The sequence below is a fragment of the Pangasianodon hypophthalmus genome, chromosome 2, assembly GCF_027358585.1.
Source record: "Pangasianodon hypophthalmus isolate fPanHyp1 chromosome 2, fPanHyp1.pri, whole genome shotgun sequence".
Taxonomy (NCBI): Eukaryota; Metazoa; Chordata; class Actinopteri; order Siluriformes; family Pangasiidae; genus Pangasianodon; species Pangasianodon hypophthalmus.
In genome coordinates, this window is record NC_069711.1 from 20,993,298 (window position 1) to 21,020,489 (window position 27,192).

General features: G+C 41.9%; 1 protein-coding gene across 18 annotated transcripts in view; it reads right to left on the reverse strand.

Annotated features, from left to right (window-relative positions):
- The window catches only part of sgip1a (SH3GL interacting endocytic adaptor 1a), an 85,313-nt gene extending 59,309 nt beyond the window's left edge, over positions 1-26,004 (reverse strand). For 4 of the 18 annotated variants that reach the window (XM_053232145.1, XM_053232143.1, XM_053232142.1 and 1 more), the window contains exon 1: positions 1,917-2,374. In XM_053232145.1, coding sequence (XP_053088120.1) covers positions 1,917-1,926 — 10 coding nt within the window. In that variant the 5' untranslated portion in view covers positions 1,927-2,374. Of the gene's footprint in view, positions 1-1,916; positions 2,382-6,845; positions 6,988-15,806; positions 16,073-25,752; positions 25,809-25,875 lie in introns of those variants that run through there. The other 14 variants (XM_053232149.1, XM_053232148.1, XM_053232151.1 and 11 more) reach the window with 10 other exon arrangements.
- Between the last annotated feature and the right edge of the window lie 1,188 nt (positions 26,005-27,192).

The window sequence follows — 27,192 nt, forward strand, 5'->3', positions numbered from 1 at the left end:
TTTTATGTATATTACATGACACAAATATAGTAATAGCTGGCTTTACTGCTTAAACAAAGATATCCTCCATGTTGGATTTAAACCAGATTCCTATTTACAAGGTACTTACAAGGTAAATTGGTAAATCAGGCTTATATACTGTTAAACAATAGAAGAGACTCTCCAAAGATTTCGAGAATTTTATTTTCTAATTTCTAATTTCAAATCTGACCCTCTACTGACATCCCTGCAAGAATTATGTAAAAACCCCTGCGATCTTCCCCATTCTGTTTTGCTCAGTAGGACCTGACCTAGCTGCAGTATCTCTGCCAAGAAAGAAACCACAGGCCTGTTAGAAACCTGAGATCACTCAAGTCACCTTATTCTACAGCCATACACCAGCTCCAGCTGTCATACAAACACACAGGGTTCAGAATTTAGAAAGCACTAGGAGAGGTGGATTAGTTTCCTATTTTACACCCCCAGGTAATCCAGGAAACACTGCTAAGCCTGTGCTAGCCACACTAAGCAGCATTCATCTTCATGTCACGCAGCTATCTGGATGCAGTCCCTGTCACTGTTGCTTTCTGCTCCTGTGCGGTTATCTAACACCTGAACACCTCAGTGGCCTCACACACATGCACACATGCACATGACACACAAACACTAGTTATATCAGGAGAGATAGAACATGAATGCATAATACAGGTAGTGCTGGGAGGATGATGGCCTATATGTGCTGCCCGCACATACATTTGCACACACACGCACGCAAATCAACTAAGGTAAAGGTTTGTATTCAATTATTTAATACTCTATTCACACAGTTACATTACATTTGGAAATATTCATGAGATTAATAGGGTAGCCAATTAAGCTCACACTTTTGCAATGCAATACTTGGAGAATGCACAAATATATTGTTGCACCAATAAAATAACTACCTACATACTAATTAACATTATGATATTATGCTGAGGAACATTTGAAAGGTGAAAGAAATATGTGAAAATGTGCTTTGATGCCTAACATGTTAACAGAATTAGTTTATTTTGCCAGGTAGGTTACATATACAAGGCATTTGTCTTAGTGAGTGCACATGTGACATATTAAACATACAAAACTGCACAATTTATACATATGCCAAATGGTGGAAGAAATACACGAGGCTTTGTGTAACCTAAAACACAACAAAATCACATCCACAACTGATCCTGATCTGATAGGATGCACTGCTTTAAATCCACATTCTCATCAGGGAATTACATAAAACCTCCGTCATCGCATGTGGAACAAGCCAGCCTCCATTTCACTCCCAAAAATACAGCTAATGGCACACAGTGACACCAACACACACAAATGTACAAACATGAACACATTTTCTCTCTGGAAAAACGAGACCTGCACAAACATGCTATTACAGTAGTGCTCTGTTCTATTGTATGATGAATGTATGTGAGTGAGTGAGTGAGTGAGTGAGTAAGTAAGCGTACATAAGCGTTTGCGTGGGTGCATATTTGTGAAATAAACTCCTTATACAAAGAGAATTCTGACCCAGCCAGCTGGGCACATAAGCTGCAACTGTGAAATCCAAATAATCCTTTACCACGCCAATCCAAAGGAAGGGGGTGAGAGGAGAAACGAGGGGGAAAAACAGCAATTATCCCCTGCTAAAATGTATGTGTGTGTCTCTGTGTGTGTGTGTGTGTGTGTGTGTGTGTGTGTGTGTGTGTGTGTGCTTAAGATAGCCAGGAGCCTCTGCTCTTTACTGAGAATGATATGCAAGCCACCAGAATGGCAAGCCGCTCAAAATAGCCGGAGAGCTTATGCCATTTAAAGCCACCCCACACTCTCAAAGCTGAACATACAGCGAAAGACAAAAAAGAGTGAAAGAGAGAGAAATAAATAAATGAAGCATAAACAGGCACAACCCTTACCTTCCATCATGATTGCAGATTTGCATTCCTCTATCTCCAAGGAGCCTGCAACGACAGGAGGAGGGGGAGAAGCCCCTGGTTAGCAGATGGAGAGCAAGAGAGGCACGGCCACGCTCAAGAGATTCCCAGCGGCTGTCGCCTGCCTAATGCTTGGCTGTGCTTGTTTAGGCCATGGATGCTGCTGCTGCTAGTCACTGCGGCTTTCATAGGATGCTCAAAGGGAGGAGGAAAAAAGCAAACCAGGCAGAGAGGGGAAGGGAGCTAAAGAGGGAGGGTGCTAGAGAGAGAGCGAAAGAGAGAGAGAGAGAGAGAGAGAGAGAGAGGGAGGGAGAGAGAGGGAGAGGGAGGGAGGTTTGCTGATGTCACAGCCAATCCCTGAGGCACTGTCATACGTCACACAGCACACAGCTCACAGCTTCTTTCAGCGCCCTCACTGGGAATACACAAATGCATCTAAAAACACACACACACACACACACACACACACACACACACACACTCAATATGGTGCAAGCTACCGCCAGAACAGAACAGAATGGGATTAATGAAGTGAACCGAAAGATGCATGTCCATGTTCCAAGTGCTCTTTCTTTCTGATAGACCTGTTTCTCACTCTCGCAGATGCAGCGTCCCTGTTCTGAACCCCATAGAGCACCTTAAACCACCAGAACAAAGCGCCTCATTTTCTTTGCACAAGGACCCACTGCCAGTCAGTGCTGTGCCTTTCGCCCTCCATCTCGTATCACTTTCTCTCTCTTTCCAGCCTTCTCACTCTCTCTGCGCCTGGATAAAAATCATCAAGCTGACGTCATGTCGGGAAACGCTCATGCCACTGTGGGAGGAGTCAGTACAGATGACAGAGATGGAGGGACACATTAGGAGGGGAGGAGAGGAGAACACAAGAGGGAGGAGAGACAATGAGAAAGGAATGTGATTGATTTAACATGAGGAGGTGGAGCTCACATAGAGGATGTGCACTAATCAAGAAAGGGCATGGGGTCTTTGGTGTACAATTTGATTGTCCTCAATCTATCATAAAGCCATAATCAAGACTTGAGAATTATCCTGGAATGAATGATTCCTAAAAAATCACTCATTGTCACATTGTAAGGGAGTGATACAATATTCTATAAAATTAGCAAAACATTTTGATGCCTCCTTCATCATATTGATGCTACCATTATCATATTGGTTTTAAGTGATTAGATTTACAGGCCTGCCTCAACAAACAGGGATGTGTATTCATATTCCACTGCGAATGTGTCCTGTGAACTGCAAGATGCTGATTCACTCTAGGACTTCCTTTTCACCACAGTCATGCTGTACACCTAGAATCGTCAACTAGTGGACTGTGGGCAGGATGTCATCAGACCAGAGACTAGCTACAGGGCTAGTGACATTAGTGCAGAAAGGGAAGACTTTTCACAGATTTTTCATCTTATTTACCCTCTCTGATCTGCTTAGCAAACTGACAACATGGCTTGTTTTAAAAAAAAAAAAAAAAACCCATTTAAAACCCCAGTAATTAAAGACAGAGAAGAATGCATTTATTCTCACCAAATTCATCAAATTCAATGATGATATGTCTCATCTGTTCAGAGTCCATGGCACTAGTCAAAAGTGGTAATGTGAAGCCACTCTGAAACAAAACATCACCACTTCAAATTTTCTTACATACAACCCTGAACTAAGCATCGAAAGATAACTGTTGTCACCATTCAGTCATGTTAGTTTCTTATTGCGGGCTTTAGCAAGCAAGGAATTTTATGTACCTGGCTCTTTACAGAATACTCTAGCTCTAGTCCATGTGAACATCTCTCTCCCTCCCATTTCCTCCCACAATCCCTCTCTTCTTCTTTGTCTGTCTACCTCATCCTCTGTCTCATCAGTCAAAATGTTTCCTTTCTCCACGTTCAATCATGTGTAGGCCGGGCTGACCATGTGTTTAATTAAGTAAGCAAGTAAGCAGACTCATCAGCAGACTCAATTTATCCATCTTCTCTGTAATAACAGATGCTGTCTGTGTTTACCTCCCCTCCCCCTCTCTTACCACCGTCTCCTCTTTGGCCAGACTCATCCCAGTGGGTGTGTGTTTGTGAACTGGTGATACCAAGAGCAGGTTTCCAGATATGTCCATGTTTGTATAGGTTTTTGTAATCACTCATATCTGCAATAAAGTCACTGATCCAGTTTATGTGTAATTGTTTAAATTCACTCATTTATAGATAAAGAGAGAATGCTAAAAAAAAAAAAAAAAGCACATTGCCAAACGTAAGGTCACTAGTGGATGTGTATGGGTGTACACAAGGGAATGATGCAGCAGAGCATACATAACCAACACACATGCTCAAATACAAGCATGGTAGTATAGATGTCTTTCTGGTGCTATGCTGCCATCTTCTGTTATCAAAAAATCTAACCCCATCATAAAGGCTGTAAGCCTAAATTCTCAATCTGATTTACTGTCTGAAATTGATGAAGAAAAACTGTAAGTGGAATTTGAATATACGTATTTTAAGATCAGATTTGACTGAATTTGAAGAATATGAGCCATTATCTTCTGACTCCAGTCTGAACACGTCACACTCTTGAGCAGACTCACATGTGCAATACAACAATTATGGGGATATTACTCAATGAGAAGTAATCAATGTCATTTCTTCAGCTTGAATTTTTATGTTAACTTTAAAACTTGCCATACATGTTTAAGTCACTTTAATTCTGAACTGCTCAAGTAACTTGAGTTGCTTTAATAATCTGTTTTTGACGCAAGTTGCAGCCAATAACACAAGGCATGGGAGTCTTTCTATTGTAATGATGTCACTAGTTAACATACATAAATTTTGCAAGACCTCACACCCAACTGTGAGGCTGAGATCATGACGAATGTGAAACTGGATTGATGTAAAACTCGCATGAATTCCAATTTGCCCATTCCAACGGATCTGTATCAGATTTCAGCACCACATATGAAAGTGTACCTAATTGTGACCTCAAAGTGACTACTGCTTATGGCTTTTTGCTTATGGTTTAGCTTTCGCTTAAGTTGCTTATGGTCAAATCTGATCATAAAACAAGTATGAACAAATCCCACTGGCTGTTTCCTTATTCATCAGTTTCCTGTTTACTTATTCATCAGTTCATCTTATTCGCATTTGTTTGGAGCACGCATTGTCATGAAGAACACAGACTTGCATCATATGATGAAGAAGATAAATTGCCTGTTTTGCAAGATTAAAAAAAATAAGGAGCAGAAAATATTATGGAATTACATTTTCAACTTCTGCATAAAATTCACATTGTAATTAACTCACACTTTGTCCTTTTTACACAAGTTATGTAAGCTGGTGCACAATGATGACGCACACAGGTCTGGGTTGAATATCCAGACAAAAATTATCCAAATGACCTTTAAGCAATGAAGGAGAAAGATGACAGAATAGAGCAAGATCAGAATCAGAATTCTGAATCAGAATCACGTCATCCCCCATGGCAAACAGGTCTGGGGTTCATTTATAAAGACAGTGAAGAAGATATCTGGGACTTACCCCCAGCCATATGGGCTTACCACTTTAAGAGTTGCAGTGAGGAAAAATCTGACTGTGACTACATATAGGCCCAACAAAAAGGTTGTTACTGCTTTGCTTGCAGAAGTATAAGCTGGTTTATTTTGGAGAAGCCATGGACATTGATATTTAGTCTAAGAGACGCTCTGGACAGCCTCAAAGCTGCAGTGAGCAAGGCTAAACTGAACTCAGGTGGTGGAAAGACTACTTTGAAGTACTTCTAAACCTGAGGGAACAAGCCTCTTATGCAGACCTAATATAGTGTGGGCCTCTGGTACCTTAGGACTGACAAACACCATGAAAGAGGGTAGTGTGTCAATTATCAGGGTAACACAATCCTTAGCCTTCACTGGAATGTCTATGACAATGGTACTGGAAAGGACCAATAGTCTGATAGTCATAGTTTTGCCAATCCAGTCTACAGATGTCTGAACTTTGAGAATGCATATAACCATGTCCCCAAAGTTCAAAGAGTTCTGTAAGAGGTCCCTTTCCGACTATAAGCTGCAGGGACTAGTATCACATGCCATTCAGTCCCGATACATTTGGAATACAAAATATGTCCACATATATAGCATTAAATCAAGCTTATTCAGTGTAGGCACTGGACTCCTTAAAGGTAATGCATTCTCACTTTTCCTCTTCATAATTATCATGAACAGGATATCAAGGTGTAGCTAATGACAGGAGGGAATCAAAGCAGCATCTCTTTTTAGAGATCACAATAAAATGATATGCACCATAGTTTGAAGCATCTGATACACGGATCAGCACCTCCAAATCTGAGGTCAGGGTCTGTCCTAGAAAAAGATGGCATTCAGGTAGGAAGAAGGAGAAGATTGAGAAGCTTAAGGAGCTTGGGATCTTAGGCCAGGGTTACACTTGGAGTATGACTATGCTAAAAGGTAAGGCAAGTCAAGATTGCAGGACTTAAATCTGGGTGTCCCTTTAGATCATTTTTTGTTTATATTGCTAGTAACTAATTTGCATATATGATTGCATATGATATTTTAATATACATTTGTACTGTAAAATAGAACAAATGAAGTGTTATTTAGCCTTCAGATAAATATAGTGTATGTGTAAAATATTCAATACAATTATTCAAAAATATTCAGTATAATTATATTCAAATATAATATAATATATTTTCATATAAAATATATTCAACATAATTATTCCAAAATATCCAAAATATAGTTATTCAAATAAGGTTATATTAAAACAAGAATATCTTAATAATCTTTTCACAGTTAACAGGGCAAGGAGCAAAAATAAATAAATACATTAAAATGAACTGCTAAAATAACATTAAAAGAAGCAAAACAATAAACATGTTTGTACTTGCAAAAAAACTGGTTACCTGCAATTATATAGAACCAGTCAGTAACAAGCTCCCCAGGTATCTACAGCAGTCCTGTCTGCACAGGACAGGACGGTTCAGACAGGTTAGCGGATGAATAAGTGGATGTTGCACTGAAACAGCACATGGAGGGAAATAAAACCTGCAGCAAAGGAGAAAAGGGACATTTTGACTGTGTGATAGGTGCACACACACACAGACAAACACACACACACAATAAAGACCATGACAACAGCATATTTAATTCAAATGACAGCAGCAATATTTTGGATAAAAAATATTCCATAAAAATGGTAATTTTATATTGGCCTAATATTATGCGCATATTTCACACTTAAAAATTGCTTCAGTTTATCTTGGTGCAATTAGATTTACAAGGAAAAGTCAGGCAAAAATAAGTGTTTAGAAGTTCATGATGTCTGCCACCTGCTGTTTCACATTTGTCATTACATCTGATCTCTTTCCCCAGCAGTGTTTCCTGCACTGGGCTCATTTTAACCTCATTAAGAACTGAAGGGCTCAGGAAGCAACACAGCACCAAAACACAATAAGGACATTATTCCCTAACATTAGAGAGCATATATTAGAATTTCAAACAAGTATAACTCAACATGTACTGCAAGTAAAAATGCATCAGTGCACATTTTACTGCAATTATAACAGCCCTGTTAAACAGTATAAACTTATTAGTGCATTAGAGACAGGAAATGTCTCTTCCTGTATAATACACAGTAATACACAAAAAGTAACCTATTGCCACATGCACATACTTGCCCAGTCGTGGGATTAAGCCTTTAAGCTGTATGCACATGTACATTCACACAGTGGCCAGAAACCACACAAGCACTTGTTTATGTGCTAGTCTAGTACAGTTCCACTGATCTTGTGTTAGTGCATAAACAGCATTCTTTAAGAGAGCCTTTCCGCTAGTTCCACACAGTTAAATGAGGAAATATCTCACAAATTGCATGCAACTTGAGCTAAAAAAGTATTTAGGTGTTTTGTGTGTGGGCACCACTATTATAAATGTCACAAAACTCAAGGAAGCCAAACATTTCAGTAATTCATATAAATATATATGTAACTGTGGCGGCAGGGGCGTGGTCGAGTGTCAGCTGTGGACAGAGGAGACAGAGAGGCGGGCCGAACCAGGTAACGCGTGATGATTCTCACCTGTGTTTTATTAGCCCGAGTTGATTTATGTGTGTCTTTTTGTGCTTTCAGGGGATCCGTGAGCAAGAGAGAGAGACAGAGTGCGAGACTGCTTATCAGATCTTCTGAGACACACACACGCACACACACGTACGCACACCAGGAAGCATGAACTTGAACCTGATGGAGCAGAAGTTGTGACTGTTTTTCTGTTGAGTTTTGAAAGGGCACTGAAAAGCACACATTGAATAAACGTGAGCCTGGAGCTCCGCTACAATTCCGATTGTCTCCTGAGTCTTCCTCTACACCTTCCCACACCGGGGTTCTACAGTGGTGCCGAAACCAAGGATTGAGGTAGACACCGCCATGGAAAGCTCCCCGCTAGCCGAGCTCGTCAAAGCCCTTGCCACCCTCCACCAAACCCAAAATCAAGTGCTCCTTGACATGGGTCGTGAGCAGCAGCTGCGCTTCAAAGCCCTCACAGGAGCAGGCTGAGATCCGGTGGGCACTCCAGACTCTGTTGCACCCCAGTACATCCCCAGCTGTGTCCCCTGCCACCATGCCACACATGGCGCTCATGAAGATGGCCTCCACGGATTCCTGTTGCCTGTGGTTGATAGAAGAGTGAGTTACAGAACGGATCATCGAGCTGGTGGTACTGGAGCAGTTCGTCGCTCTTCTGCCAACAGGAACGCCGGAGTGGGTTCAGTGCTACCAGCCCACTTCCCTCGATGAAGCCATGCAGCTGGTGGAGGAGCACTTGGTGGCGGTTCCTGGTCCATTTTTTCCTCGCTCTCTCTCTCCCTACCTCCTACTACTCCCCCGGTTCCAGCTCCCCAAAACCAAGGTGTAGGGGCTCCAAAACTGGCTCCCTGAACCCAGTTTCCTCCCCATTGTTCCGCCCCCCTGCTCCTTCACCTCCGATGTCTCGTTTAACTCCCTCTCTCTCTACACAGGTAGAACCATCCACACCCACCAGGACCAGGACAAAGCCGGTCTGCAGGTGCAGTGTGGAAGCCGGGCATTTCCATGGTCAGCATTCCTTCATGGCAGCGGGAGTACTGATCTGGATCCCTGCCGCACTGGAGGCATCCCCCAATCGAGTAGGAACGCAGTGCATGTCAGTGAGTATACAAGGGAGTACACATCAGGCCTTGGTGGACTCGGGGTGTAACCAGACCACTGTCCATCAAAGCCTGATTCAATGTGGGGCACTGGGGAATGCACACCTGGTGAAGGTGAGGTGTGTGCATGGGGATGTTCACGAATATCCACTGGTGCCCTTCATTATTAAATTCCGGGGGCAAAAGCATAAAGTGGAGGTGGTGGGTAGTCCTCGCCTCACCCTTCCACTAATTGTTGAGACAAATTGGCCAGGGTTTCAGGCACTAGTGAGAAAAATGTTTGTGGATGGGTCCTGCAGTAGCAAGGCACGGTGTGGAATGAGTGCAGCATTGGCTGGGGAGGTTATATCGAGTGATGCAGGACACTCAAACTAAAGAATAGAAGACCCAGTTGTTGGTCCCAAAGAGTTGTCGGGAAATGTTATTCCAGGCAGCTCACCATAATCCAATGGTGGGAGAATTTAGGGCATGATAAGACACTAAACTGTCTAATGGCTCGTTTTCAGCATTCGTGGCGATGTTCGCAAAAGCGCCTTTGCGCCCATTACCCTTAATTGAGGTCCCCTACAAAAGAATTGGCATGGACCTTGTCTGGCCATTAGAGACGTGTATATGAGGATATCACTTCGTGCTAGGCCTGGTGCATTATGCAATGTGATAACCGGAAGCAGTGCCTCTGCACAACATGTCAGCATGCAGTGTTGCAGAGGCACTCTTCTGTGTTATCTCCTGAGTCAGGATCCCAAAAGAGATCCTGACTGGTCAGGATCCCAAAAGAGATCCTGACTGAACAGGGCACTACGTTTATGTCACGGACACTAAGTGAACTTTACAAATTATTGGGGATTAAATCAATTCACACCATCCGCAGTTTCCATCCGCAGATGGATGGGCTGGTCGAATGCTTTAATCAAACACTTAAAAATATGATTCATAAGTTCATTCACAATGATGCACAAAACTGGGATAAGTGGATTGAGCCTGTGTTATTTGCAGTATGAGAGGTCCCGCAAGCCTCTATTTTCCCCATTCAAATTATTGTATGGGCACAAACCTTGTGGCATCTTACAGAGAAAATTGGGAGGAGAGACCTTCTACCAGCAAAAATTAAATTCAATACGTTCTTGACCTGAGAGCAAAGCTCCACACATTGGGGAAGTTAACACAGGAGAATTTGCTACTGGCACAAGAACGTCAGTCCCAGCCATATAGGGGTACTCAGCTGCGGGAATTTGCTCCGGGAGTGGTAAGGACCTTTTGAGGTCAAAAAGCTAGGTGGAGAAGTTGACTATGAGGTTAGGCGAGCAGATAGAGGTGATGCACTGCAAATACAGGTGCATCTCAATAAATTAGAATGTCGTGGAAAAGTTCATTTATTTCAGTAATTCAACTCACATAGTGAAACTCATGTATTATGTACATTTACATTTACATTTATGGCATTTGGCAGACGCCCTTATCCAGAGCGACTTACAATAGTGCTTTGAAGTCTATCAAAAATACATTCTGATATTGGCTCGGTAGGTCACAAACTAGGAATACCATCAGTCCAAAACTCTGTTGGGGAGGTTTTTTTTTGTTTTGTTTTGTTTTGTTTTGTTTTGTTTTTGTGAAAGTGCTAATTTAAGTATTTTATGAAGAGGTAAGTCTTTAGCCGTCGTTTGAAGACTGCCAGTGACTCAGCTGTTCGGACATCTAGGGGAAGTTCATTCCACCACCTTGGTGCCAGAACAGAGAAGAGTCTCGATGCATGCCTTCCTTGTACCCTGAGAGATGGAGGGACCAGTCGAGCAGTGCTAGAGGATCGGAGGGAGCGTGGTGGCGCTCGAGGTGTGATAAGTGCTTTGAGATAAGTGGGTGCTGGTCCGTTTTTGGCTTTGTAGGCGAGCATCAGTGTTTTAAATCTGATGCGGGCAGCTACAGGAAGCCAGTGGAGGGAGCGCAGCAATGGGGTGGTGTGGGAAAATTTAGGAAGGTTGAAAACCAGTCATGCAGCTGCATTCTGGATCAGTTGCAGAGGACGAATGGCGCTCAGAGGCAGACCTGCCAGGAGTGAGTTGCAGTAGTCCAGTCTCGAAATGACAAGGGACTGAACAAGCACCTGTGTGGCCTGTGAGGAAAGAAATGGACGAATTCTTCTGATGTTATAAAGGAGAAATCGACATGAGAGTGTTAGATTAGCAATGTGAGAGGAGAAGGACAGTTGATTGTCCATGGTTACCCCAAGGTTGCGTGCGGTAACCGAAGGCGAGATTGCAAGATCCTGAGATGTTGATGAATCACATGGGATGAACAGCAGTTCAGTTTTGGTGGGATTAAGTTTCAGCTGGTGAGTTGTCATCCATGATGAGATGTCAGCCAGACAAGCTGATATCCGAGCAGAAACATGAGAGTCTGAGGGAGGGAAGGAGAGGATGAGTTGAGTGTCATCTGCATAGCAGTGGTATGCAGTGGTATGATAAATTCAATGCACACAGACCGAAGTAGTTTAAGTCTTTGGTTCTTTTAATTGTGATGATTTTGGCTCACATTTAGCAAAAACCCACCAATTCACTATCTCAAAAAATTAGAATACTTCATAAGACCAATACAAAAAAAACATTTTTAGTTAATTGTTGGCCTTCTGGAAAGTATGTTCATTTATATGTACTCAATACTTGGTAGGGGCTCCTTTTGCTTTAATTACTGCCTCAATTCGGCGTGGCATGGAGGTGATCAGTCTGTGGCACTGCTGAGGTGGTATGGAAGCCCAGGTTTTGACAGTGGCCTTTAGCTGATCTGCATTTTTTGGTCTCTTGTTTCTCATTTTCCTCTTGACAATTCCCTATAGATTTGCTATGGGTTTCAGGTCTGGTGAGTTTGCTAGCCAGTCAAGCACACCAACACCATGGTCATTTAGCCAACTTTTGGTGCTTTTGTCAGTGTGGGCAGGTGCCAAATCCTGCTGGAAAATGAAATCAGCATCTTTAAAAAGCTGGTCAGCAGAAGGAAGCATGAAGTGCTCTAAAATTTCTTGGTAAACGGGTGCAGTGAATTTTGGTTTTCAAAAAACACAGTGGACCAACACCAGCAGATGACATTGCACCCCAAATCATCACAGACTGTGGAAACTTAACACTGGACTTCAAGCAACTTGGGCTATGAGCTTCTCCACCCTTCCTCTAGACTCTAGGACCTTGGTTTCCAAATGAAATACAAAACTTGCTCTTATCTGAAAAGAGGACTTTGGACCACTGGGCAACAGTCCAGTACTTCTTCTCCTTAGCCCAGGTAAGACGCCTCTGACGTTGTCTGTGGTTCAGGAGTGGCTTAACAAGAGGAATATGACAACTGTAGCCAAATTCCTTGATACGTCTGTGTGTGGTGGCTCGTGGTGGCTGCGGTTCTCTCGGTTGGTTGTGCATCTTTTTCTTCCACACTTTTTCCTTCCACTCAACTTTCTGTTAACATGCTTGGATACAGCACTCTGTGAACAGCCAGCTTCTTTGGCAATGAATGTTGTGGCTTAAGTGAATTTCCCCACTGTGGGATCAATAAAGTTTATCTTATCTTACCCTCCTTGTGAAGGGTGTCAATGATTGTCTTCTGGACAACTGTCAGATCAGCAGTCTTCCCCATGATTGTGTAGCCTAGTGAACCAAACTGAGAGACCATTTTGATGGCTCAGGAAACCTTTGCAGGTGTTTTAAGTTAATTAGCTGATTGGCATGTCACCATATTCTAATTTTTTGAGATAGTGAATTGGTGGGTTTTTGTTAAATGTGAGCCAAAATCATCACAATTAAAAGAACCAAAGACTTAAACTATTTCAGTCTGTGTGCGTTAAATTGATATAATACACAAGTTTCACTATTTGAGTTGAATTACTGAAATAAATTAACTTTTCCACGACATTCTAATTTATTGAGATGCACCTGTATATCACCTCAGTTTCCTGAAACCATGGAGAGATGCGGTTCCTGTGGCTCTGGAGATGGTGGTCCCTGAGAGGGAGGAGCTGGAGGTAAGTCTAAAAAGCATGGCCCAATTCATCCTGGTCCCCTGTGGAGACCACCTCTCACTGTCCCAGAGAACACAGGTTACCAGGTTACAGGAGGAATTTTCCTATGTGTTTTTGCATCTACTTGGTCACACAAACCTTATAGAGCACAACACTGAGACTCCTCCAGGGGTGGTGGTTTGCAGCCTGAAAAATGTGGTTCAGGATGAACTCAAGGATATGCTCAACAGTGACTGGAGCAGCCCAGTGGTCTTGGTGCCCGAGACCAATGGGTCAGTCGGTTTTTGTATGGACTTTGGTAAAGTCAACGCGTCTAAATCTGACGCATATCCGACACCTTGCATTGATGAACTGCTCGATTGGTTAGGCGTGGCTCAATTTAATTCAACAAACAATTGCAAACTCCAATTATCCAAATTTCCCTACATCCTGCATTGAAAGGTTAACGTTTAAAATTTTTAATTCACTAACAAAGCGAATAATAACTTATATGATACTTACAACACCTACAACATAGGTCAATGATTGATTAAATATGATAAAATGTTTGCAAATGTAAATTTGTAACAATAATTTGACACCACTGTGTCAGTGATAAGTGAAGTGTGAGCTAATGATCTTTTATATCTCCAGTCTCCTGTCCTCCCCCCTCACCCCTCCCACTCTTTTTGACCTAGTTATTGGGCAGACATTCTTGTTGTCTCCAATAGATGGCACACAGACTCTGGGTGCAGAACACATTCATCTGCCTAAAAACATCTAGCAGCTGCACAAGTCCTGCCACCCACTCACACACACACACAAACACACACACACACACACACACACACACACACACAAACAGTTTGGGGGTGTGGGAGTGTGCATCTGTCCAGCAGTAATTGTGAGTTAAAGGACTGATTATGATTACATGAGAGTGCCACAGAAGTTAAAAGCCCCTTTAAAGTGCTGCAGGGCTTAAGTGTTTCTCTGAACATTGCCTCGTGACCAAGTCGACCCGTGGCCACAGTCCACAAGGACCAGAGATCATCCATGACAACCATGAATCAACATGAAGGATCATTCTTCAAACAGCAAGAACCCAAAATGAGAATAGTGTGATTTTGTAAAATGCTCATAAAGTTTTTAATAATTGTTCTAGAAAAGCTATACAAATCTATATTCCAGGGTCTTAAACCAAAAGTGCAAACATTTCTGAGTGTTTGAATTAAGTAATAAAGTAATTTAATCTAGAAAGTTATCAAATTAATAATTAATAATTAAGTAACTCCTACTTTGTACCCAGTGTTCCCAGGATTGGCTCTGGATCACCAGGATAAAGTGCTTACTGAAGATGAATGGATGAATGAAAAACATACTCTTAAACACATACACTATATGGTCAAATGTTTGTGGACACCTGACCATCACACTCCTTTGCTGTTATTATAACATCCACACTTCTGGGAAGGCTTTCCACTAGATTTTGGAGCATGGCTTTGAGGATTTGTGCTCATTCAGCCACAAGAACATAAGTGAGGTCAGGCACTGATAGTGGGTGAGGAGGTCTGGGGTTCAGTCGGCACTCCAGTTCATCCCAAAAGTGCTCAATGGGTTGAGATCAAGGATCTGTGCATGCTTCCACATCAACCTTGGCAAACCATGTCTTCAAACTCTGTGGCAACAGTTTGGGGAAGACCCACATATGGGTGTGATGACCAGGTGTCCACATACTTTTGGCCATATAGTGTATTAAGTGTACTTTCACAGTATAGCACTTTTCATATGTGACCTCATTATATGTGACCTCATGAAGGGCCATATCACTCATCCCTACTTTACCCAAATCAACCCATGACATCAACAAAGGAAGTCCTAATTGCTTTGTAAATTCATCGTCTGAATCGACTCCTTTTGGTCTGCAAGGGGGAAGGAAGGCCACTGATGAGGGTGTGTGAGCATGTGTGATGGCTCGTGCCAGCCTTCTGCAAAGCATCGCTGGCCAAACAGCACGTAGGCAAAGGAGAAGACCAGACGTGTAGGATTCTAATCTGTGCCATCGCATTATGCCAAAGTCGCTGAAGGAATGTTGTTTTGGGCTAAAAGGCCGTTCCCGCAATCATCACCGTTGATCACTAAAGGGTGTGTGTTACTGTTAGAGATGCATGTAGGGGCTTTCCGCAAACTTGGTCACGTTCCACAGCTAGCCTTGTTTTGCACAATGGCATGTGACGTGAAGCTGTTATACGATGCGGGCTTATTTGAAAGAGTGCCAGGATAAGGATCAGGAGATGCATCAAGTAATGTAAATGGAAAATGTAATGCTGTCAGAATGTTTACAAGTGCTACCAATCTGCAAAGGCTTATGATGCTAAAGAGTCAATGTCTGTCTTTTTTTTTTTTTTTGGTTCTCACTTACTGGTAAGGCAAAAGAGTACAATTAAAACTAATTATAACTAAAAAAACAATAATAAAACATTTAAACAAAAACAATTAAAATAAATACAATAACACAATTACAATAAAATACAATAAAAATTTTTTGAAATAATTATATTTCTTTTTTCATTCATTCATTCATTAGAAACCAATTTATTCTGGTCAGGGTCATGGTGGAACTGGAGCCTATCCCAGGAAAACTGTGTACAAGGCACATACACACACATTCATTCACACAAAGGGCAATTAGCATAGAAATCCACTTACCACCATGTTTTTGATAGGTGGGAGGAAATCGGAGAACCCAGAGGAAACCCATGTGGACGAGAGAACATGCTAAACTTCACATAGGCAGTAATCTGAGCTCAGTATCAAACTGAGAACCTTGGACTGTGAGGTGGAAATGCAACCTGCTGCACCAGCATGAAATTTTTTCTTCTTGTTGAGCTTCATTTTGCTGATTTAGACACTGCGTTTCTTGTTTATGCTTTGCTACATGTTTAGCCTTTCATTAAACAACCATAGAAATTCTTTGTAAGGCACACAGTAAGTGAACTGTCAAATCATCATTGTGTCTCACATACAGCAGAATCAGAGAGCTCCGGAAGTAAGCTAATATGCTGTCGAGGCATTTTTAAGGCAATCGCTCCTGTCTACACTTCTCACTCTTGCTGGGCAGACTATGACCTTAACAGGAGAGGCACAGAGTGTACCAAAGAAGTACGCAAAGAAGTACCAAGACTTTGTTTGAACAATGCTTTTTTCTTTTCAGAAATAAATGTGCTCAGATCATGAAGGTCAACAGAACACACTGCTGTCTAAATAACTAAGATTTCAAATACGCATACAGGGAAATTCTTTTCATTATTAAAAATATTTGACTATAGGAATGTAGGTGCATAAAACGACATTCTAGGGGTCGAAATCCTCACTTTCAAACTGCACAAGAAATTCTATAATTTGGAATTTGACCAAATTTACTCTTAATAAGTTAAGGAATGAAACACAATGGGATGTGCTGTTACAGGACATTAATCCATTGTGTTGTGTAAGGCTCTCTTTTTCCTCTCTCCTTAAGTTAATAAGACAAAAAACAATGCAGCTTGTCATGTTATAAAGAAACCAGAAAGTGCAAAGTCCTCTGTCCTGAAGATTCTTCCGTGCCTGGACTGGCCTCTTTAAAGCATCCGGACAACCGAGACTCCTTCCATATATGTTAAATAAACGTACTTGTGATTATACATTTTTCTTTGATCACTTGTTTTTCTTTGTTAAACAACAGCACAGTCTCTTAATCTGTTTTTGTTATTAGACTTAGACTACATGCAGCATCAGCCATATAAGTTCCTGCAAATGAGCTGATACTATAGAAATGATAATATATTAGAACGAGATCATTAATTCATATAAACCTGTGATTTGAATTACAGCCAGGACTTGCCACCTTCCCCTTTAAGAAACTTTTCCCTAAGGTAAACAAAACCCAAGTCCACATATTCACATGGAAGTGAGAGATTTAGTTCTTTCAGACTTCAAGGGAAATTTCACCTAAGATACATTTTCATATTTTCCCCAAATTATTTTGTTTATTTTGCTTTATTGAAGCACTACTACTTTCCAAAACCAAGAACATGAAATGAAACAAACCAGCCTATAAAAATGACATACTAGGCTCAGCAGATGTTAAGCTCCTCCTAACAGTGCAGTCAATATACTGAACTTTTCAGTGAAGTTACTTAATATTTAAACCATCACACAACTCCAAACTTGCTGCATATGTTCTTTAAAGAATTTTTTAAAAACTACACCAGTGAGACCTGTGGTCATTTGCAGATTTAACATCAGCTTTAAGCTTTACTTGTAGTCACTGTAAAAATGTTGTTGTTCTCCCCACAACACTGCATTTCTACATTTCTAGTTTAATGGTAAATGTAAATAAAAAAATATTTTTTGCATGGTAGTCAGATATCAATTTGCTTACTTACACCTTGTAGTCAATTATTGTAAAAAAATAAATGTTTGTACAAATATTTCACAGCTGAAATATATCCCTGTTTGCTACCTAGTGGAATTATGAGTTGTGCGTCAATCACACGCAAATTGTTGCTCAATAAACATGCACATCCCCGCTGTTTTCCCTCACTTCTCGGAACAGAAAAATACGATGCATTCAAGTAGCTTGGTCCAGTTCCTGACTTCACCACATACAGCATTTCAGGAAAGTAATGACTGGATGTTTGTATAGCACTTTTATGCCACAAATCTGCATTAAGCCTATCTTATTTTTAGATAATCTCCCATAGGTTATGTTAGATAAACATAAACACCCATTCTGACTCTATAAAGCTAACACATTTACAGTTATGTCTTGTAATGTAGCCATTACACTATAAGGTGCCATTTGTACTTGTTCTTAGTGAATACACTGGACAGGATATCATTCACATCTCAAAACGAGAAGTGCTTCTGTTACTTATATTCATTTAATCTTATTAAAAGATGTTAAGTTCAACAGTTTCTCTTCTGTTCACAAATGATGCCCAGTGAATGCTCAGAATGAGAAAGTGGAAAAGTTAAGCTTGTTGCCCCTCTCTTAATATAGACTCTCTTGAGAGGGTTACTTTAGCCCTTCTAATGATGTCATTATGGTTCATATGTGTGTTTCTGAATGTGTGCATGTGTGAGTGTGAGAGAGAGAGAGGGAGAGAGAGAGAGAAAGAAAGAGGGAGAGAGACTGTGTTATTCATACCAGCCCATATGTCCAGAGGGGAATTCAGGCCCAAATAAACATGGCAAATGTATTCTGAAATCAGCTCTACATCTGCAAATATCTCTGCACCACTCCCTTCTCTGCTTTTCTACTGCTCTCGCCTCAGGCAACCTAAAACGTATATACCTATAAGATCACAAATAAAACTGGTACAGATGTACAAAGAGCACCAGAGTACACATTCAATTATTTAGTTAGACCACTATGAGGACCAACTCTTAGCCTTTAAAAGTCCATCAAAACTATTCAGAAAAGCTGTTTTCTATTCTTCATTCATTAAAAAGTACGCTACTTCACTTTAAAAATGAAATATTGCTGTTTATTTAAATGGTTGCAGTGCAAATTTATAATAGTAATAATAATAATAATAATAATAATAATATTTAAAGTTGCAAGCAGCATTTCCGGGGGCCAAGCACCCAGACTCGGTGAGCCACACATTCACAGACACGCTACAATTGTTGCCTAAGCAATCACAGGAAAGCAGAGTCATAACTTCAGGGACTCAGGAGTGATTTGTAGCTTCACTCATGGTGTGCATGTTTTAATCATGAACAGTGGGGGAATTCTCTGACTGTAGAAGAAAAGGTCTAGATGAACAAATGGGCAGCAGGGTGGCATTGCTGCTGCAGCTGCCACTACTGTTGTGACCTGTGGTGTTGTCTGTTGCTACTTTGACCTGTGGTCATGATTGTTTCTGCTCTGACCTGAAATTTATTTTTTTTATTTTTGCAATTTAAAAATATCTAAGGTGTTTTTTCTCATCAGTCTGGGCCTTTCCCCCCACTTTGTGCAAGCATCTGCATTAAACTTATATCTGTCTTGTATTGTGTTTGTTTTTTATTGAAAATTGCTCAATAAAAATGCTATTTGATATTAAACCCTGTCAGTCAAGTGTTGTCTGTATAATAGCATATTGAATGGCTAGAATGGCAGTAGACAGTGGAGTAGCAAAAATGGCACTTAGGTGGAAGCATGTTATTGTAACTTTCTACCAGTAAGTGGCACTGTCATGAAAATCATTGCGTAGCCTCAGGTCATGTTCCTGAAAATGCCTAGCAAGATTTGTGGCAATGTGAAAAGTCGTTGCTGAGATACAGCCTCACTTCCTCTTTGGCGGCTTTACTGTCAGATTAGTAGGCCTACCATGGACAAACCATTTGGAGTATTCAAAATTCTTTTGATAACTTTTGTGAGGCTTACTCTGCAGATGATGTATGCCAAATTTGGTGATAAATGGACAAAATTTGTAGGAGAAGTAGTGAAAAAAACATTTTGACAAAATCCAAGATGGCGGAAAATCTAATTAGGCAGAAATTGACATTATAGGGTGCACTGAACCTGTCTCGACTCACGTAATCCAGGGATTTTAAATTTTGGACACACAGTTCAAAAGTTATGAACCACTGTGCCAGCACTTGGCCCAAATTTGGTAGGAATGTTCCTTAGACCCTCCCCAATCAGTGTGCCAAATCTAACAACTTTTTACCAGATGGCTCTATGGGCTGCCATAGACACCCTAGCCAGAAGAAGAAGAAGAAGAAGAAGAAGAAGAAAAGGTAGAATAACAATAGAGTGCATACGCATCATCGGTTCTTGGCCCCCTAACTATAATAGATTTGTAATACAGGTTCAGATGCACTTTGTTCACACAGCTGATGAAAAACGTTTGTCCAAAACTTCCTGCTTCTCTGGGAATTGTGTGTTCTACACTTAATTTTTACTACATCCCCCATCATTACTGAAGTACATGGAAGTACCTTCCTGGATTTTTAGAGATATACAGTATTGTGGAATGCCAGCACAGTTGTAACATGACACAATCGCAACACGCTTGTTTTCTGTAAATGCACACATGCAACTGTATCTCCAGGACTGTTTAAAATAGTGGGATTCATCTACTCCTGCTGGAAATATTTGTATTAAAAAAAATGCTTTTTACTGCCATATAGGTAAAAAATTAAAACAGAAGTAATTTTCTAATAGAACTTTTTTCCTTATGCGTTCAAAAGCTGAAAACTGTGCAGTTGTATATCCTACATACAGAGACAGTTATACTTCTATTTCTTTTGGTTCTTCTCAGAATACTTCTGAATGCTTGTTTTGCTTTAAGGTATTGGATTACTGTCTTTTTTCCTCCTTCTTTTTTCCCCACTTCCTGTAAATCTATTTCCAATTTCACTCAGAAACCATGGGGGGTGAAAATGCTTGCATTCAGTGGCAACAAATTTCACATTTCCTTAGCACTGTATATCCTAATAGCAGTACACCACTGCACTTCTCCTCCCAACAATTCCTCATTCTTAATACAAAGAATTTTACGTTCCACTAAAGGACAAAGTGGAAACTCTCCCCTGATGTTACTGAAGAACACTTATCCTGCCCTTCTTTCATTCACCCCTCGCACTCTCTCTCTCTCTCTCTCTCTCTCATAGAACTATATAAGATAGGGAGAAAAAAAAACTACTGTAATTTGGGTTGTGCGTCTGCAATGACGAAGATATGCTCCAGAACTACCTGCATGACGCACTTAACTGGGTCTCTCTAATGGATGTACAGCTTCTTCAGTGAACTTAACGGATAGTGAGCTTACACTTTTAGCTGAGGCCTACTTCTGCTATGTGTCCCTCTGAGGATCCTGTGATGCTAACGTCAGATCAAGCCTCCTGGTTTTGGAGCTTTTCTCTGAGGAGCTGGAGAATGACTTCCTTAAGACATGCTGGGGAATGGCTATGTAGGGCACCCTTACACGCAAAACGACACAATGAAAGAAACAAGACTGCACCTGCACTTCTGCTGTAGTCAGTAAAGTTTAATATGAGCACTTCAGCCAGACAGCAAATGAAGCTGCCATAGATGAAGGTTGTTCTTTCTGGAGATGGGTGATTTGACCTGATTCAGGGTCAGCCATCTGACTGAATGACACATACAAATCTTTTTTTTTCCAGTGTCTCGATCAGAGTATAACTGTGACTCTACACATACTGATAGGTGCTGCATGACATAAGTAGCTTTTCATCACCACTGCAATTAAAAGTCCGTTCAAGGTCAAGCCTTCTCTTACATAATGACCACTCATGGGTAATGACACACCTGTCAGTGTGGACCCTCATAGTGTCATAGCTCTGGTACGTTAATCAAGAGGGAGATGACCACATGATGAAGTGCAGAGAGAGAAGTTGTAATGGATGGTGGTGCAGTGAGTAGTGTTGCAATGTGTGTGCATGCTGCCCTGCGATCCAGAGTGTATTTCCCATCATCAAAACACCAACTGAGGGAGTTTTTTTTTTTTTTTAAGGAAGAACAGTGTTCATATTCTCCAGTACTGTTCTAGAGACTTGAAGAACAATATCAACTACTCCTATCAAAGCCTTTGTGGACTCACTAAATAGAAACCAAATCAGTCAATTCAAACCAAGTATTACTAGACAGTAAAATGATAGTACAGATGAGGAGGACCTTGTTTCAAGATGCACAACACTTTTCTAAGAGACTTTATGTAGTGTTTTCTTTTCATTGAATGTGCATATTTCATTGTCTTACAGCTCATTTTGATAAAAGGTTCATAGGTGAAATTTGACAAAAACAAATAATGAAGTTAATGAATTTATTTCTGAATCAAAATACATTTTTAAAATAGTAGTTTTTACTTAAAATTTAATTGTTTCACCAAAAAAAGTAGTTTTCATTTAGAACTTAGGAGAAGCAGCCAACAAGTGCTCAACCTCTTCTAGCCTAAAACTCTGAATTTTTAGGTTGTACTAACTAGCTTACTGGTCCAGCACTGGTGTTTTTAATACACATTGCACTGTTTTACCTTGAGTGTCTGGGAGAGGATATTCATCCTCAATGACAGCTGGTTTATTAGAGATTGGACCAACAGCAGCTGCTAAAGAGTGACTGGGTCAGCAAAGGGTGAGCAGGCAGCATGAGCACTATGACGTACATAAGGGCTTGGATTGCATTTTAGCTGCATTGACAGTGACACGACCCAAGCATGGAATCATATTACGTCAAATGAAGTGGTAACTCTTCCATTTCCACTGCAGGAGTCTTGGTTCAATATCACTTACATACTCGCCATTACGTAATATTTTCTCGCAGCAGCTGTTGAAAGCATTCTAAGCAAAATGCTCTCTAACAGTGTACTGTTACTCTTTGACGCCAGAGCTCATGCAAAGGACCTGATCGTTTGACTATCTCACTCTTTCACACAGTCGCTCTAAGAGACAGCTGTCTTTCCCTTAACCTTACCACCCTCCTTCTTTTGGCAACTTCTTAGCAACTTCATGAATTCCTTTAATGTGATCCATTGCATGCGTGTGTAACAAATTTTAACAAGCTGTTAGATTCTCTCAAGTGTGTGTCATTTGAAGCAGATCACCATGGTACTGACTTCAACAGACCCCCCGTCACTGGCCTCAGGCCTAAGGCCAGTGAAAACAAGAACAAGCTATTCAAACCAGACTGATAGTTTTACTACTCAAGTTTCCTTAATAATAATATTAAAAATATGACCTCGTACAGTAATAAAACAGCAATGTAGTACAGTTAAGAAATGCCCCCTACAAAAATGACTATAAGGAGTAATCTAGTAAAGAAATCTAAATTTTAAAAAGTACTGACATCAATATTTTGCATTGTTCAAACAGAAAAACAGTAGAGTTTTTGTCTTTTTTGAACTCTTTTGTTTTACTACAAGTGTACAAACAGGCCCACTTTCACAACAGTCAAAGGACAAAAAAACAGCATAACACATGTCTGTTCAAGAAGAGCTTGTGGCAAAAACAAACCACTTTTTCCATTATTGTGACATCTGACATAATAACACAAAAGCAAAACAACTTCTTTTTTTTTTTTTAGCAACTTACCTAATCAATTTAAACCATCCTTTCTTTTTTTTATATTAAACAAACTGTATATCCACCCTGGGCTTACTGGCCAAGCACACATCTACCCTGGACCTATTGGTGAAGTGCACATCCACTCTGGGCTTACTGGCAAAGTACCAATACATCCTGGGCACTTCGGCCAAGTACACATCTACCCTGGACTTACTGGCAAAGTGGCCCTGGGCTTACTGGCCAAGCACACATCCACCCTGGGCTTACTGGCCAAGTACACATCTACCCTGGGCTCCTACACCAAGAACACATTCACCCTGGGCTCCTACACCAAGCACACACACACACTGGGCTCCTACACCAAACACACACACACCCTGGGCTCCTACACCAAGAACACATTCACCCTGGGCTCCTACACCAAGAACACATTCACCCTGGGCTCCTACACCAAGAACACATTCACCCTGGGCTCCTACACCAAGAACACATTCACCCTGGGCTCCTATACCAAGCACACATCCACCCTGGGCTCCTACACCAAGTACACATCCACCCTGGGCTCCCTACATCAAGAATACCTCCACCCTGGGCTTGCGGGACATGTACACCTCCACCCTGGGTTTACTAGCCAAGAACACATTCACCCTGGGCTTACTGGCCAAGTACACATCCACCCTGGGCTCCTACACCAAGCACACATCCACCCTGGGCTCCTACACCAAGCACACATCCACCCTGGGCTCCTACACCAAGCACACATCCACCCTGGGCTCCTACACCAAGCACACATCCATCCTGGGCTCCTACACCAAGCACACATCCACCCTGGGCTCCTACACCAAGAACACATCCGCCTTGCGCTCCCACACAAAGAACGCATCTGTCCTGGGCTCGTACACCAAGTACATATCTACCCTGGGCTTACCGGCCAAGTACACATCCAGCCTGGGCTCCTACACCAAGAACACATCCACCCTGGGCTCCTACATCAATGACACATCAACAGTGGGCTTACTGGCAAAGTACCCATACATCCTGGGCATTTCGGCAAAGTACACATCCACCCTGGGCTTCTACACCAAGTACATATCCACCCTGGGCTCCTACACCAAGCACACATCCACCCTGGGCTTACTGGCCAAGTACCCATCCACCCTGGGCTCCTACACCAAGCACACATCCATCCTGGGCTCCTACACCAAGCACACATCCACCCTGGGCTCCTACACCAAGCACACATCCATCCTGGGCTCCTACACCAAGAACACATCCACCCTGGGCTCCTACACCAAGCACACATCTATGCTGGGCTCCTACACCAAGCACACATCTACCCTGGGCTTACCGGTCACGTACACATCCATCATGGGCTTACTGGCAAAGTACCCATACATCCTGGGCATTCTGGCAAAGTACACATCCACCCTGGGCTTCTACACCAAGTACATATCCACCCTGGGCTTACTGGCCAAGTACCCATCCACCCTGGGCTCCTACACCAAGAACACATCCACCCTGGGCTCCTACAACAAGTAGGGCTCCTACACCAAGAACACATCCACCCTGGGCTCCTACACCAAGCACACAACTATGCTGGGCTCCTACACCAAGCACACATCTACACTGGGCTCCTACAACAAGTAGGGCTCCTACACCAAGAACACATCCACCCTGGGCTCCTACACCAAGAACACATCCACCCTGGGCTCCTACAACAAGTAGGGCTCCTACACCAAGAACACATCCACCCTGGGCTCCTACACCAAGCACACAACTACGCTGGGCTCCTACACCAAGCACACATCTACACTGGGCTCCTACAACAAGTAGGGCTCCTACACCAAGAACACATCCACCCTGGGCTCCTACAACAAGTAGGGCTCCTACACCAAGAACACATCCACCCTGGGCTCCTACACCAAGCACACATCTACGCTGGGCTCCTACACCAAGCACACATCCACCCTGGGCTCCTACAACAAGCACACATCTATGCTGGTCTCCTACACCAAGTACATATCCACTCTGGGCTTACTGGCCAAGTACACATCTATGCTGGGCTCCTATACCAGGCACACATCCACACTGGAGTTACTGGCCAATTCATATCCACACTGGGCTCCTACACCAAGCACACTTCTATGCTGGGCTGCTACACCAAGCACACACACACACCCTGGGCTCCTACACCAAGCACACACACACCCTGGGCTCCTACACCAAGCACACTTTATGCTGGGCTGCTACACCAAGGACACATCCACACTGGAGTTACTGGCCAATTCATATCCACCCTGGGCTGCTACACCAAGCACATATCTAAGCTGGGCCTACTGGAGTTTTATTTACATAATAATCTTTTAGAAAATCGTTGAGATCACACAACTGATCATGTAAGCTCTTCCTGTTCCAGTTCAGGTGTGCTCAAACAGCACAGTTCCTCCTCAGACAAGCGAGTACACAGACACACACCTGGCCGCCGGTTTAGTCATTTTAACACTGTTATTTATAAATGAAATTTGCGTTTGAGGAAAACACAGCGTTGGATTACAGTAAAGCTGAAACAACAGCGAGGATGATTAATTTCCGGATTTACCTGAGTGAACTCCTCAGCCCCGGTGTCTCAGCTCTGACCTGACACAAACAAGGAAGCGTTTCAACGCCCAGTTCATTAAAAGGGGCGAGACAGTGAGCAATAAAGCGAACACAGTATATTCACCTTGGCTTCGTCAAACCGATGTTCTCCTTTCGGTTTGGTGTAAGATATTTTGCTAATTCTGTCAGTTTTATATTATAGATATTGTTTTCTCTCTTTCACGCCAGCTTGGTTGCGGCCGGAACGAGGCGCGCGAGCGTGTAGCCTACAGCAGGAGCTTAAAGCGAGCCAGGAAAACTACATTCATCAGTTTTCCTGGAGGCTAAAGCTGTGCATTTCTGCAACAACATTCATCACTTTTTCTGCAGACTAAAGCTGTGCATTTCTGCAATTACATTCATCACTTTTCCTGCACAGTAAAACCGTGCACTTCTGCAGCTACAATGGATAGAAAAGATCTGCACACCCTGTTACAATGGTTTTTGTGAAGTGAAAGAATGACACTAAGATACATCATGTCGCATCTTTTCTCACCTTTAATGTGCAATTTGCAAAGTATACAAATAAAGAATATATCAGAAACTTTTATAGGGGCGAAAAAGAAAAAGAAAAAACTTACAATAACCTAGTTGCATAAGTGTGTACACCCTAAACTAATAATCTGTTGAAGCATCTTTTGATTTTATTACACCACTCAGTCTGTTTGGCTAAGAGTCTATCAGTGCGGCACATTTTGACTTGGCAATATTTTCCCACTCTTTCTTCCAAAAACATGTTAGATCCACCAGACTGTAAGGGCATCTCCTGTGCACAGCCCGCTTCAGGTCACCCCACAGATTTTTAGTTGGATTCAGGTCTGGGCTCTGGCTAGGTCATTCAAAAACACTGATCTTCTTTTGGTTAAGCCATTCCTTTGTTGATTTGGATGTATGCTTTTGGTTATTGTCGTACTGAAAGGTGAAATTCCTTTTCATCTTCAGCTTTCTAACAGACACCTGAATGCTTTGCACTAAAATCGACTGGTATTTGTAGCTATTCATGATTCCCTTCACCTTGATGCCCCAGTTCTGGCTGAAGAAAAGCAGCCCTAAAGCATGATGCTGCCACCACCATGCTTCACCGTGGGGATGGGGTTCTATGGCCGATGTGCTTTTGTGAGCGCCATACATCTTTTGGAATTATGGAATTATTACACCTTTTGGAATTGGTCTCATCACACATAACACATTTTTCCACATGGTTTGGAGTGATTTAGTGGGGCTTGAATGTTTTTTTGTGAGAAATGGCTTCCATATAGCCACCCTACACCATAGCCCAGACATGTGAACTATACGAGAGATTGTTCATGCAGAGAGTAATCAGTACATGTCAGATATTGCTACAGCTCCTTTAATGTTGACGTTGGTGTCTTGGCAGCCTCCCTGGTAGGTTTGTGTCTTG